This window comes from Pleurodeles waltl, chromosome 1_2 (assembly GCF_031143425.1).
Source record: "Pleurodeles waltl isolate 20211129_DDA chromosome 1_2, aPleWal1.hap1.20221129, whole genome shotgun sequence".
Classification (NCBI taxonomy): domain Eukaryota; kingdom Metazoa; phylum Chordata; class Amphibia; order Caudata; family Salamandridae; genus Pleurodeles; species Pleurodeles waltl.
In genome coordinates, this window is record NC_090437.1 from 51782244 (window position 1) to 51796281 (window position 14038).

Genomic DNA, 14038 nt, shown 5'->3' on the forward strand with positions numbered 1-14038 from the left:
GTGGCTGGTAAAACTGGGGTGGCATTGTGAGCAAAAGAATGATGGATTTAACACTGATCTGTGACTGGGGTCAGTGTCTGAAAAGTTTCAGCACTACGTCCATCATCTTGTTGTGTTGCTATGTTCACCCTAAGTGGCAAGGGTATGCCCAGATGTGGGTCCCTTGTTCAATGTGCCACTGGATTCAAGCTAGCCTGGCTGATTAGGGTTAACACCCTGCCACAAGTCCCAGGATGCTTGTCTCCAGTCCAGGGAGTACCTGGCCTGGCAGTTCAGGCTGGACTGTTCCCATGGGGAGCAGGGTCAAGACTGATTAGCATATGGCTGGGTCCAAACTAGGATGTCATGGTGAGCAAAACAACAATGGATTTAACCCAGATCTGCAACTGAGGGTGAGTGTTTGAAAAGTTTCAGCACTCCATCCATCATCTTGTTGTGTTGCTATGAAATAAATTCAATGCCAATCCTTGCATTGCCACCAACCGGCACAAGGTAACACTGCTGAGAAAAGCACCTGGATTCAGTCTGGCGCCTGTGAATTATTCTAAACATGAGCAATCTGCTGTCAGAAGTATTCATTAGAATGCAACAGCAGGAGTAAACCACAGATGTTGGGAAACACTGGTATACTGATTAGATGCTCTTTATATATTGGTAAACTAGAAACCAACTGAGATAAAGAGGCTGCAAAAAGAATATAAATTAACTGACAGGAAACAGCTTGTCTCAGAAATGGAAATACTGAAATTATTTTCTTGCTTGGTGGTTATTTTAGAATTATTTTTCACTCAATTGGAGCTGTACTGACGTGTCCCACTTGCAGCTGTGCCTTTTGCTGGCCAGGAATGAGAACACTAACAGGATTTCTACCTGAACTCTGATATAAACAGCACTCAAACATCTGGAAAATCTTTGGTTTTAAGTAATTTAGGCACTTTCACTAGGCTCCCATGTTTACGCCAGGCAGACCAGAGTGCAGTATCCAATTTGATGCTGAGGCATCTGAGAAGAAAGCAGGTGTAATGAGGCCTCTGTGGTCAACACTAGGGAGGTTTTTGCCAGAGTGGTTCAAACAGACAGTCTACAAAGAAGAGATCTCTGAAGACCAGTGTGAAAGGAAGTTCTCATCCTTTCCTTATGTGTGATTAGTTTCCAGAGATTCACATATGCAGATTTCAAATATTTCCACTCAATGATTTAACCAGTAACAGACTTCTAGCTGGTGGGAGGCGGAGGAAAAGGCACATAAAACACAAGTAAGATACTTTTGAGACTGTATGCATACAAATAAGGGCCGAATTACAGACCCCAGGCTGGGACATAAACATTTAAAGGGGGGGGGGGGAGAGGGGATTAACGTTTAACATTACTCAAGTAGTTTATAGCTACACGATCATTTGATTTGCTTCATTTAGGCAGCTTCAAAGCAAGAGAGAGAGAAACATTGTTGGATTGTCTGCTCCAGCCTGGGTTCAAACGGCTAAATCCAACCTATTCTTCGAGCTAAATCCACAACCTCCTCACAATTACGCTCAACTACCAGCTCCATCTGCACTCATGGAGGTAAAGTGGGGGCGAGAGCACATTCTTGAGAGAAGCCACCTTATCTACTCCCCAACTTGTCTGACCGAAAGGGATGCTTCTAACTTAGATATAGTTCTGGTGCCACCCTCGTGTCCACAGTGCGATCATTTATATAGTCACTACCAGGTCCATCATTCAAACGTCAGTCCAGCCTTTATAACTATGCACGATCACGTTGCAAGAGGTTGGGGGGGTGAAGTGTGAGCCTACTACATCTGTTGTCCTTTGTTAGGTTTGCTATGCTCTATCTTCATGGCAATGACTGTCTGCCTAAAACTGAAGTAGATCAGTTCTGCTGAATTCAGACAACTGGGATACCTGTGAAGATCTGGGGTGCAGAATTAAGAAACTCAAACCCTCCTCCTGCAGCAATATATTTTCCTGTGCCCTCTTACCTTCCCCAAACAGATGGCATCAAATGGTGAACCTGTCATCATCAGAACTGAACTACAAAATCTGTAGTGGGAGTAATTAATGTAAACCCCCATCTCCTACGCTTTACCTCACCCCTACGGCTTTGGTGCTTTAAAAAATTACAATTGCCTTTTGAGAGAAGCACAAAGGGAGTAGCTTAACAAACGTATTGTAGCTATTACTCGACACCAACTGGCAAATCCCTAATCCGCAATTATGCAAAACGTCGCCAAAAACAGATTACTAGATTAGTGGGTTCAGTTATTTGTCAATAATAAAACCGTTCCAGGATAATACGCCACAATCCCGAGAGAAACTGGCAGCAGGCTATTAATGTGCCATACTTTTCTTGTTCGTTGTGCTACTGAGGTGATAAGATCTCCTAATGTCAGGTTAGTTTTTTTGAGTAATCACATATATATTCTTAAATACGCTGTGGTTGCATGATGTGGAAGTACTTTTTTGAGTTTAATCCGCAGGAGCTGTTTACAGACACTACCTGCACGTTCGGTTTCGTTTTTCCCCAAATGATGTTTCTCTTAAGCACGTAAAAGCAAGAAACAAAAGGACAAAGTTTATCTTTTATTCTGAAAAAAACAAAACAATTTATTGTCTTGCTGCTAATTAAACACTCTGGGAGTCATACATAGCAATGAGTTTCCATCTACTTCTTACACTTTATAGTTCTCTAAATTGTACTTCACAGCAGAAGATGCTTTGCCTGGAAAGCAAAACAATTCCTGTGTATGCAAGCCTATAGTTAAAACACTGTTGTGCTATATATTTATTGCATTTCTTTGACATCTGTACAGTTTTATCCCTTTATACATTATAGTGCATTCAGTCATTTTACAGATTATGTACAAAGTGGCAGGCTCAAATTGAACTCCTCATTTTGAGACCAAAAAATATAGCAAATTGCTTTCTCAAATGCTACTCTGACTTATACACAAGGCAAATAAATATACAACTAAAGGCATAAAACTTACTAAAAAAAAAGTTTCCTATTTATTGCCCAAGTGTTTCAAGACATGTGCCTGTCAGCAAAATGTAATTTTACCAACCTGCTTAAGCCTAAACGAGGAAAAATAAATATAGCTCTTAGTGCATCAACAGGCATCAATGGACAAGTTACATCGCTGAGCGGGTAGTATATCAAGATATGATTGCCAGTAAAGCAAAGAGAATGTTGGGTTATGCAAGTAAAAGAACCAATGCTTTAGAAGAAGACTCTACATTCAAATCACTGTCTTGGTTGTGCTGTATCACTTAACAAATGAAGAACGTGCGGTTAATGACATATCTGATTAAACTGTAGGAATGTGGTGCATCGCATTACAAACTATTTGGTCTACAATTCACTACTGAGTAGCTCCTCAAACACACCCTGGGTTAAACTAGGTAAGGAACCACTCACGTAGATCGATTTACAACTACTATCGCTACATTGCAGGTGGTGGCTTAAAGTATCTGCTGACAAAGGGGTTACTTTTTTTATTGCACGTAGGATCACAAAAGAAAGTCAGAATGCTAGTGCCTCACGTTCCCTGAAAACTAAGTAACACCCATACCATCTAAACTACAGTGAGATGACCCGACCACTCGTGCTTTGTCTTTTCAGGTTCCATCTTCAGTCTTATTGCTAAAACGATGCAAAACACAATTGCCTTCATATCAGAGCGATTGATTGTCGTTGGGACACCTGTGTTAAACTTGTAAAATGCTGGAGAAAAAAAAATCAAATCAAATGTCCAGGTCATTATTAACAGTATTGATAAATACAGTATTGTCTAAACGGCACAGTTTTTTTAAATCATGTTTCATCAATCAGTTTCCGATAAAAACATAATTAGTAAGAGATCACATACTATCTGCAATCATTCTCTTTCAAATCGATATAAAATTATTAAAATACATTGCATAAAAATTTTGCATAGGAAATAATAGCATTGTCCAGCATAGTAAAATGGCTACATGGGTCAAACCAATGTAACTACATTATTAGCCCCACCTTCTAAATTTTCATAAGGTATATGAAACCCCAAATAATAGAATATGTACAGCTTATGTCAAAGCTTCTTGCGGTTAAAAAGGAAGGCGGAGGCTGTGAAGGAAAACTTTATAACAATGGCTTACAAACTACAACAAATTTGTACTTGGAAGTGATCTGAAGGTCATAGCATACTAACAACAGTCTGCATCTCAGAAAGAGCATTCACAGCTAATCCAGGAGAGGAACATCCCTGCAGTACAAGAAGCCTCCTGTGCCTGCAAAACTGCTGCTAGATCGGCCCAGTTTCACAATCTACATGTCAGTGCTTTTAGAGGTGGGTCGCCACCGAGTCCTACTGTGGTATAACAGCAGGAAGGATCCCCTTTTCTAACAGGTGCGCTTTAAAGGTTTTGAAAATATTCAGTTGTTGTTCGGGTTGCAGTGCCAAAAGCTGCTGTAGCACTTTGCTCGGATTTGGTCCCCTGATAAAGAAAACAGATAGTATTTAATATTCTTCGTATTGGTTAAGATAACATATCATTTCTAAAAACATTAAACGTTTCAGAAACATACTTTACACAAGTCTTGAGAAAATTCTGGTCAATAACATTAAACACATGGAAGAAATAAGCCAAAAGTGCAAGTGAAACGAGGCCACTTTGTATATCAAGCGTTCACAGGCACAAAGATGTGGTTAGTGTCGCCACACTCGATCATGTACAACCCCTCAAAAGCATTTCACCGTGAATTGTCCATAAGTAAATACAGCAGGGAGTCATCGCCATTACACCTTTGCCACTCGTCCTTTGATCATAAAAAATACTTACCCATTCAGTCAAGTGACTCTGGAGACAAAAAAAACGGCAAGATGGTCATTTTGTACCTTTATCGGTTTATCGCGCTACACCGATAAGAAGGGGACTCCAGGTCCCAGCGTTCAGTGGTGATAATAATAATGCTGCAATTGTGGCCGCGCCTGGAGGTTCTTTCTAAAAGGAGCAACGGCGCTCTCGCAACGCGTGACACACCCAGGCAAACAGCAGGCCCGTCGGCGCCCGTCAGCGGCCGAGCCGGACCCTCCCTCTTGGCCGTGTCCTCCCAGACACTGTTTACTTTTGACTACCCCCGGTTCTGTGGGCTCGAGGGTGGATTATGTGGCAAAGGAGGAACACCACAGCAGACACTTTGGCGGGGTATACTATTACCACATTAGATTATTTCTTGTTTCGTGCTGCTGGGGTCCTCTCAAAAGAGACTGAACTAAATGAGCGGCACCTCTCTTGGGAGGTTGGTCTAGATATCTCTATATCTCTCTCTCCGCCCCCCCCCCCACCACCTCCCCAAGTGAAAATGGAGGGGACAGGGAGCCGAGGGAGCGTTCCTTCGTTCACAACTTGTCTGACTCTACGGCAACCCCATCCAGGCCTATCCCGTGTCATTCTGCCTTGCCATTATAAAGTGAGCCCCAGTAAAAAAAGACGTGCGTAAAAGGCCTGACACCACACCTAAGGAAACAAAGGAGATGCAGGGGAAGGTGGCTCCCATAGTGGCCCAATGTAGTAACTCTGAGCCAAGGTTACATTTATTATGAAAATTCTCCTGAAAACCCTGCATGACCGCCTGGATGGCAAAGAGGCCAAATTGTCTAGCTTGGTGGCGCAGTTTAGTACTAAACCTATGACACATTCTTCAGGGGTGGCATGCATATTCCAGCGTTGATTCAAGCGGGCAGGAACCCATGGAAATTTGCATAAAAAATCATGCTCTGCCATCTTTGAGAAGAACAGGGGTGTGGAATCTACAGGGGTAAACACTTTACCACAGAAGCGGGTTATAAAGGCTGCTAGAGCGACAATCGCTAATAACACTTTAGCATCCCACTCTCCTGGTGTAACCCAGAAAGTTACAAAGGGTCGTTTGCAGGAGCAGGGAGCCTTGGGGGAGAAGAACACTTATTCGGTCACTAAGGGTAAGGGCCCTGTTGCAGATCTATCAGTGAGAATGGAAAGTGATCAATTACGGCTACACCTTCCCCTGGCTTCATGCCCGTACATCCCTGTTCTGACAAGCGTACCCCGGCTTAGGTCAGCGCAGTCCGAAACCACAGAGCAGTTAATTGCCAAGGTCATACACTGATTAATTATTTTCTTTGGCAGGGAGCACTTTGGGCCACCTTAATTCCTCATGGCTAGAAGGGTGGACTGGGTGGGTATGTCTCTCAAGCCCATTGCTGGGGGCTGTGTAGTGGTAAATTTTAGATCACCAGGGGTGGTGGCCAAATTACTGCGCCCATTAGGTTACTTCTATAAACCTCCCCATTTCTCCTCCCCATCCCAAGAGATATGCAGTAGGAATCCTAATGTGTCTAACTTGAAATGCAGTATGATAATGCCACACGGCTACCCCTCACAAATGGGTCTCAGCCATTGGAGGGTTTGGAGAGTTGTGACTGACTAATTGTCCAGCCAGAGAGCCCTATGGCTACGGGTCAGTCACAACATGACCACCCACAAATAAATTCCCCCCACCTGATATGGTAAAGGTTCTATCATGGAACATTGCATGGCTAAGGAAGAAGCTGGGTGACCCTGAGTGATTAGAGCTAGTGGTGAACTACCAGATAATTTGCCTCCAAGAGACCTGGGCAATTGATAATGTGTGGAATAGATAGGTACCAGGCACACTTCTCTCCTGCAAGTCCCTCTAAGGCTAGTAGGGCCAAGGGGGGTTTAGCTACGTTTATTATAAACTTCTTTATGGGGAGAATTATTATGCATTTTAATGAGTCTCCCTTCTTTCGGTGAATTTTATTTGATTTAGATAAAGGCTGAGATCTCCTTTTAATCAATTTCTATATTAATTGTTTTGCTGGGACAGCCCCCCATGCAATAGATGCATTGCAGGCCATGATCTAGCGGCTTAACTGGGCTCAGAAGAAACCAGTGGAACTCCTTTGGGTTGGAGATTTTAATGCTCATCACTGCCCAATTTTTCCCAAATCAAGTTGTGGCCTCACAGACAATAGTGAAGACTCCCGCATGCATTTTAGGCATGATGAGTATGTTAATACCCTCAATCGTTTTGTTGTAAAATATAATTTCAAAATGTTGAGTGAAGAAAGGGAGGAGGGTGGTCTGGCACCGACCTTTCTGGGTAGGATCTGCCCTTCTACGATTGATTACTTTCTCAGTTCAGAACTGCTAGGGTCTTTCTTGGAAGGATTCCAGGTTACGTTCACTGGTTTCAGCAATCATGTATTGCTGTGCTGTAGTTTAAAGAGGCTGGGAGTGACGGTCTTAGGAAGGCAAAACGGATTAACGATTAAACAGGCTAAGGTGGATAAGGACTACTTTATGGCTTCTCTACTTCATGACAAACAGACCTTTTTCCTCTGTCTTGATATGGTAGTAGGACCCAGCAAGATTAAGGAGGCTTTTAGAGACATTACAGACTCAATCAGTGTAGCGCTTATAAGAGCACTGAACCCTGGCGAAATTGCACCCTCAGGGCTAGTTTAGCATAGCATGTACCAAAACCTTTGCCAAACTTCATACTGCTTTACATGCTGAGCCGTGGGATAGAGACCTGATAAAGAGGGCTAGGGCTCAATACCGGATAACAAGGGAAGAGAGGGCAAGGGAGATTATGGAAAAGGCATGGGAAGGCCTCAGGGTGTCGATAGTGCCACTTTCAGGAGGGTGCTGAATTCCCCTTATTTTAGAGACCGTTCCGACTATTCCACTGAGGTGCATGTGCAGGGTTCACAATGGATTGAGCATTTTTCTAACTTATATTCATGTGAGCAGGGTGCCGTTGAGACAGCAAAGCGAGGTGGTTAAAGTAGTCATTCCTACGCCTTATTGATGATTATATCAGCTTCATGAAGAATCTCGACCTACAAATTAATTTTAATAAAACATTAATTAAAAAGTCCCATCTAAAAGAGTTGCCCACTGAAAAAGGACCGCGAACCCAGGGGTATATTAATAACTGGGAACTCGATGCTCCGGAAGTTTTGAAATTTACGGCATCAGACTTAATAAAAATAATCGGGAAGTCACAAACTGACTGTGCCCCCGGCCCTAACGGTTTACCGCAAGCATTAAAGAGGAAACAGAAAGATGAGCCAAGTTAAAGGATCAATCATTTCATTCTCCCACCCTGGGTGGTCAACAACTATCTAATATGTTATACGCAGATGATCTATTACTAATTAGTAACACCAGAATAGGCACGCAAAAACTGCTAAACAAATTAGAAGAGTATGCAAGAACAAACAAATTAGAAATCAACCATAATACATCTAAAATGATCACTCTAAATCGCATACCCACTAGCCAGTGTAAATGGTACTTGAACGGAAAAACCCTGGATGAAGTAAGCTCATACAGATACCTAGGAGTTATGGTCGATGCCAGATGTAATTATGCGCTACAAAAAGAAGCAATACAAAATAAGGCGCAGGCACCTGCTTACGCCTTTTGCAAGCTATCAAACTCAATCTGTGGTCGTGCTCTGAACCCATTGACAGCCATAATGAGAACAAAATTATTGCCGACCGTCACCTATGGGACCAAAATAATGAGGGGGATGGAGGTAGTTCTCCTGAAAAAGTTATTGATAAAGACATATAAGCGTGTTTTTCGGCTACCTGGGCATGCCTCCCCAGCCCAGGTCAGACTGGAATTTATACTGGTCAAGCAGTCACTAGCCCGTCCTGCGGCATATATCAAATGCTGTTACAAACTGAGCCGCGCACCAAAAGGGTCATTAGCTAATCTAGTCTGGCAGGAAATTATCTCAGAAAGAGGGAATTGCAATTATATAAGGTATCTAGAAAAGAGTAAAATTCTTTTGAACTTAGGTAAGGGACCAGTCGCTCCCCACCGCGGCTTTTAACAAAGCAGTGAATAATTCAAGTAAATTACACAGCTGGCTAGAAGATAGGGAGGTTCTGGCTAAAAGGACACATGGTTGGTTGATCCTTAACTCATATAAAACATTTAAAGAATCACCACTTATGGCTGGCCCCTACTCAGAGAAAATCAAGCAACGCTTTCTAAAACTCAGGCTGGGTGAAGTTCCAACGCTAGACCTCATGTCAAAATGGAAGAAGGGGCCGCGAGGAAGGCACCCACGAGTGCTGCCTATGTCATCTGGCAGAAGAAAACTTGGTGCATGTGGTCTGCATCTGCCCAGCTTTGGCTGTTGAAAGAAGACTTTTACTGAAAAAAAGAACTAAATGGCTTAGGGATCAGATCCTGTAGACAAGCACTAACCAAAGCATTCAATCCACGAAATACCATATTGAATATTAGGCTGGTTCAATTTTTGGAAATGTTTTCACTCTCCCGAAACAACCCAGTCATAGGGAGGGTGAAAATGGTAACAAAATCCTTCAACTCAGTATGAACACCTCAAAGAATGGAAGGTTCTTAGGTAACATCGCAGGGTACACAGCCAGCGCGGTAACAAAGTCTTGTACCAACAATCGGAGTTAAGTAGAGGCAAACCAAATCTGTAGAATGTATATTATTTTTATCTCATAACTTTTATTGTAGCATAAATGTCTTATTGCACCAATATTGTTCTGTTAAATTTAATGTTGAAGGAATTTTTTATGCTTTTAATTAACTAATAAAATAAACTTTCATTCATTCATTATGAGATGAGGGAAGCGCCATAAGAAAATCCCACTATTTTATATCAACAGTGCCAGAGGTGAGGAGACATTGACCTTATCTTATCCGGGAGTCCTTTTTGATAGTAGATTCTCATGGAAGCCAATAGTGGCAAATAGAATGGCTTTGATGGAAAAGACTTTAATAGGGCTTCAAATGTTTTGTAAAAAACTGGGCTTGAAACCTGCGAAAGAGCTATTTACTGTCTATTCATCAAAATCAGTGTCTAGTGCCACGTATGGGGCAGGTATATGGGATATTGTGGATCCTGGTGAGGTACATAGGGCAGAAAATGTCTTCCTTAGGAATGTGTTAGCTGCCCCAAATGGTTGTCTCACCATTATGCACCAAGAGGAGCTCAGCATGCCTTATATTGAGGACAAAGTCAAATTAGCACTGTTTTTGTTATGGCAAGCTATTTGGGCTAGGGAGTATACCCTCTGAATCGTTTGGTCATTAAAGACTGCCTAAAACGGTTTGAAGCCTTGGTGATCCCTTGGCTTGTGTATGTCAAAGTGACATTTGAGGAGATTGGATTACCGGAGTTGTTTTTACGCCCTAGTACATGAAGTAGCTGTTCTAAATTTCACAGAAAGAGAAATATATGGTGAGAATTATGATAACTAGAGAAGCGGCCAATTGTAACAAACCAACAGTATGCATGTATAAGAGGTTATTTTCTCAGGGAGGGGTCCAGATGTATTTATCCATGGTTCAGATTAATCAACACTGTTTAGTCCTCACCAGATTTGGTTTTACTTGTATTCCAATCATGGTGGGTTATCTGGCAAAATGCAACTCCCTTTCAGAGCTTTCCCTCGTCCCTGTGATGGTAAATCCACTCAGTCAAACATGCACATTGTTTTTTTTTGCTCCTTTTATCTAACAACTAGGAAAAGGTTGCTGGCTCTTACTTCTCAAGCTATTTAATTTTCGCCAGTGTAATCCAGTGCTGTTATTTCTCCAGCAGCTACAGTCTCCCTTGGTGTGTTACTCAGTGGCGAATTGTAGCTGACAAGCATTGGTAATAAGAAGGAGTTCACATAACTGATAAGTGATCAAATCAGACTGTCATATTACTTGTCTCATTGTATGCACTTTATTAAGGCCGGTCCCTTTTATTATGATTGTTTTAAAGCTTTCATACAGTATTTTTTATACTGTGTATCCATGATTACCAGTGCACTGTATTTTTATGTATCTGTATTATTTATTCTGTGCTTTTATGCTGCAGAAATATGGAGAATAAAGTTTTTTGAACTGAACTAAAACTACGTATAAGGGAGGTGCGCCCTCAACCAGACTTGCTGTTTTCCAGTCTCCCGATAGAGACAAAAGATATATACTAACTTCACCTCTTCAGAATAGGTACAGGTAAAGTGGTTGGATTATTTAAGGGAGTTTTTTTCTTTCTAAGAAGGAGGGTGGCTGCAGTCTTCAGAGGGAAAGCAGAACGGTGATAGCAGTTCTACCACCAAATGTATGGCTCTCTTCTGTAGACAGGGCTTTGTGTAGCCATCACTCTACCGTAAACTTTCAAAGATTTTTCTACATTTGATTCAGTGGGTACTATGGTGGTGCTGGGTTTCAGTGGTGCGTCTTTTAGCAAGGAAACAATATGCAATGATCAGCACTCTTGTTGAGAACAAAGAGGAGTATGTAAAGGGTTTTCCTCTGCTTGTCTGGTTCTTCTTCGGTTACAGTGACTGGACCTGAAGTGGTCTAGATTCTAAGGATCAGATTCTATACCACGAGGTAGTCTATTAAAAAAAAAAAAAAAAACAGAATCCCCATGTACACAATGTGTGCAAAGGGGGCAAATTAGAAATTTAAAGGAAGGTAGGTATTTCAAGGAATACCAATGTGGACACATAAGATGAGATCTCAATGAGCCCTACTAGCTTTCCAAGGCCTCATGTATTTTGGTCTTGAAGTGAGCATCCCTATGTTACCCTAAATGCTCTGGCAAGACTCAACTGAGCATCCTCTTCACCAAGACACTAAAAAAGGATACTGAAGGAAAGATGATGGTGTATGGGTCCCATTACAGAGCCCTACTACCGCTCAATTGGTGTTGTAATTGAATTTGGCACAGGAACTCTTATTTCAATCAATATTTAGAACAAACCCAAGAGAACTCAAATAATAAATGAAGAAGCAACAGCTTCCAAACCATTAATGTCTTCTAACCAACAAAAAAAAAGATGAAGCAACATGATCATGCAATTCAAACACAGCTTGCAACTTATTTCCAATTACCAGTCAATGAATCAAATAAGCTTTATTCCATTTTGTGAAGAAAATCACAAAAGCAACACAAACATCATGCAATCACTTGGGTACAAACATAAGAAATAAATAACATACAAATATAAGAAAACAACTGATCAAATAGCTAAAACTTTTCATGTAGCGACAGTTGATTTTAAAACGCACCCAAGATAAAAACAAACCTGAGTATTAGGCAACATGCGCAAACAAATTCTAAGCAGGCTTCCACCGATGAAAAGCCCAAGCATTTAAAATATGTTTTCAAAACGTTCTAGTTGATGGTGTATAGAATTTACAAAATAAGAAAGTTCTCAAGGGATTGCACAGCAGACTCATCACACGGGCAAACTAAAACAAAGCCGTTATCATACTGACTCAGGAGAAAGCAGAGTGAAGACCTTATCTACTCGTAAGTGGAATTTTCCTAAAAGAGGTATTTCCCAAAGGCTCGAACTCAAATCAGGTAATGCTCAAGCTTAATGGTAGTATGTATGATTGTATAATCATGGAGGCTGGGTTACCTGAACTTCTCCAACTACCTAGAAGCCTGTGTAAATTTCAGGAACAACTTTTTAACCTCTTGGACGTCAGATAAGGTAAGAGAGGATGGGGGTAAAAACAATTACTCCCAGCCATTAACAATAGACATGGATCTCTCATAAGTTAGCCAGGTGATAGTGGGGTCCTTTTCACCAGCCAGGCAATTCACAATAATCTCTCTGTTCAAGGAGATAAACATTTGCCCAGACTGAGGTCCAAAGGACAAGTGAAGCCAACGTAATCAAGTCTTACATGTAAGTGACACCCAGCTCCTCACGGAGGAAGTAATGCGGGGTCGAAGGCCAAGAAGTATGCAACAGAAGCGATTCTCCTCCTGAATAGAAGCAACCTCTCTGTAACCCCACACGATACATTAGAACCAGTAGGCATTTGCACTGAAAGACCCCCAAGCGAGGCTGGACTGGTTTATTGACCACTCTCTTTGCAAAGTCAAACAGTGTGCCCACAGAGTGGTTAAAAAGGAGGCACCTGTTTGCTATGAAAGGCAACCATGTGGATTTCTGGTAAAAAGCCACCCCTAGTTACGGAAAATCTGAGACCCTTTCAATACTCCTACCTTTAATCAGGAATGAGCCTTCCTTCTTAAGTCTAACACTGCCAATCATATATTTAGTTTTAGCTAGGTTACTATCCAGCTCTAAACCTTCCATAAAGGTAACAAAACTACTGATAAAGGTCCTTAGATCTTTCAGAGTGCAAGACCTTAGCACAGTGTCATCTGCATAAAGAGGAACAGGGATGGTCCTAATCATGGGCATATCCTTCCCTGCAGTTGTTAAGCATGCATTCAACCAATTATTGTACAGTAGGAATAAAACTGGGGCCAGGACACAGCCCTGAGGAACACCTCGATGAAGCTTGAAAGGCTCAGTACATTCCCCACCTTGCCCAAATGTGACGGAAGTGTTAACCCGACAATGTAGGGCATGAAGAAAAGTAATCAGTTCCATATTGAGCCCACAATCAGAAAGAATATCTCACAGCTTACTGCAGTTAACTATCAAAAGCGCTACTTAGGTCCATGACAAAGAGAAACAGCAAGCCTCCCTTAGCAAATGTATATTTGATAATGACTAAGTGAAGGTTAAGACTTTGCTTGATGGCAACCAGGTCTTCCCTAAACCCATATTGTATGTAGAAAATTACCTGATTGGTGCTAGACCACTCCTTAATAACCTTCTAAGGATTACGTGGCTGATAACACTGACCATCCAGGCCAATAGTGAGACTGGTTTACAGCACAGTGGATCATTTCCAGAACCCTTTTTATAAAGTGGGACAAACACAGCGCTATGCCTCACGGTCACAATAATGAGCATGCTTTTAACTATTGGGGCCCAGAACTCTACATTCTCCTTACATAGGCCCATCAGGTCTCCATCTGGCCCTAGAGCCTTCCTAAGTGGGCTTTCAATAATCGTCTCCCACACTTCAGTTAAATCAAATTTAATAGCTGGGGAAAAAGGAAAGATCATTCCACTGGGTTGGTATCCCTACACCCACAAAAGAGTAAATAGTTTTGAAACAGGAAACC

The 14038-nt window shown here is 41.8% G+C and overlaps 1 protein-coding gene across 1 annotated transcript in view; it reads right to left on the reverse strand.

Moving 5' to 3' along the window:
- Window positions 1-2565: 2565 nt before the first annotated feature.
- Window positions 2566-14038, reverse strand: part of CDS1 (CDP-diacylglycerol synthase 1) — a 661805-nt gene continuing 650332 nt past the window's right edge. The window contains exon 13 of the mRNA XM_069236283.1: window positions 2566-4473. Within this exon, the coding sequence (XP_069092384.1) occupies window positions 4344-4473 (130 nt within the window). The 3' untranslated portion in view covers window positions 2566-4343. The remainder of the gene's footprint in view (window positions 4474-14038) is intronic.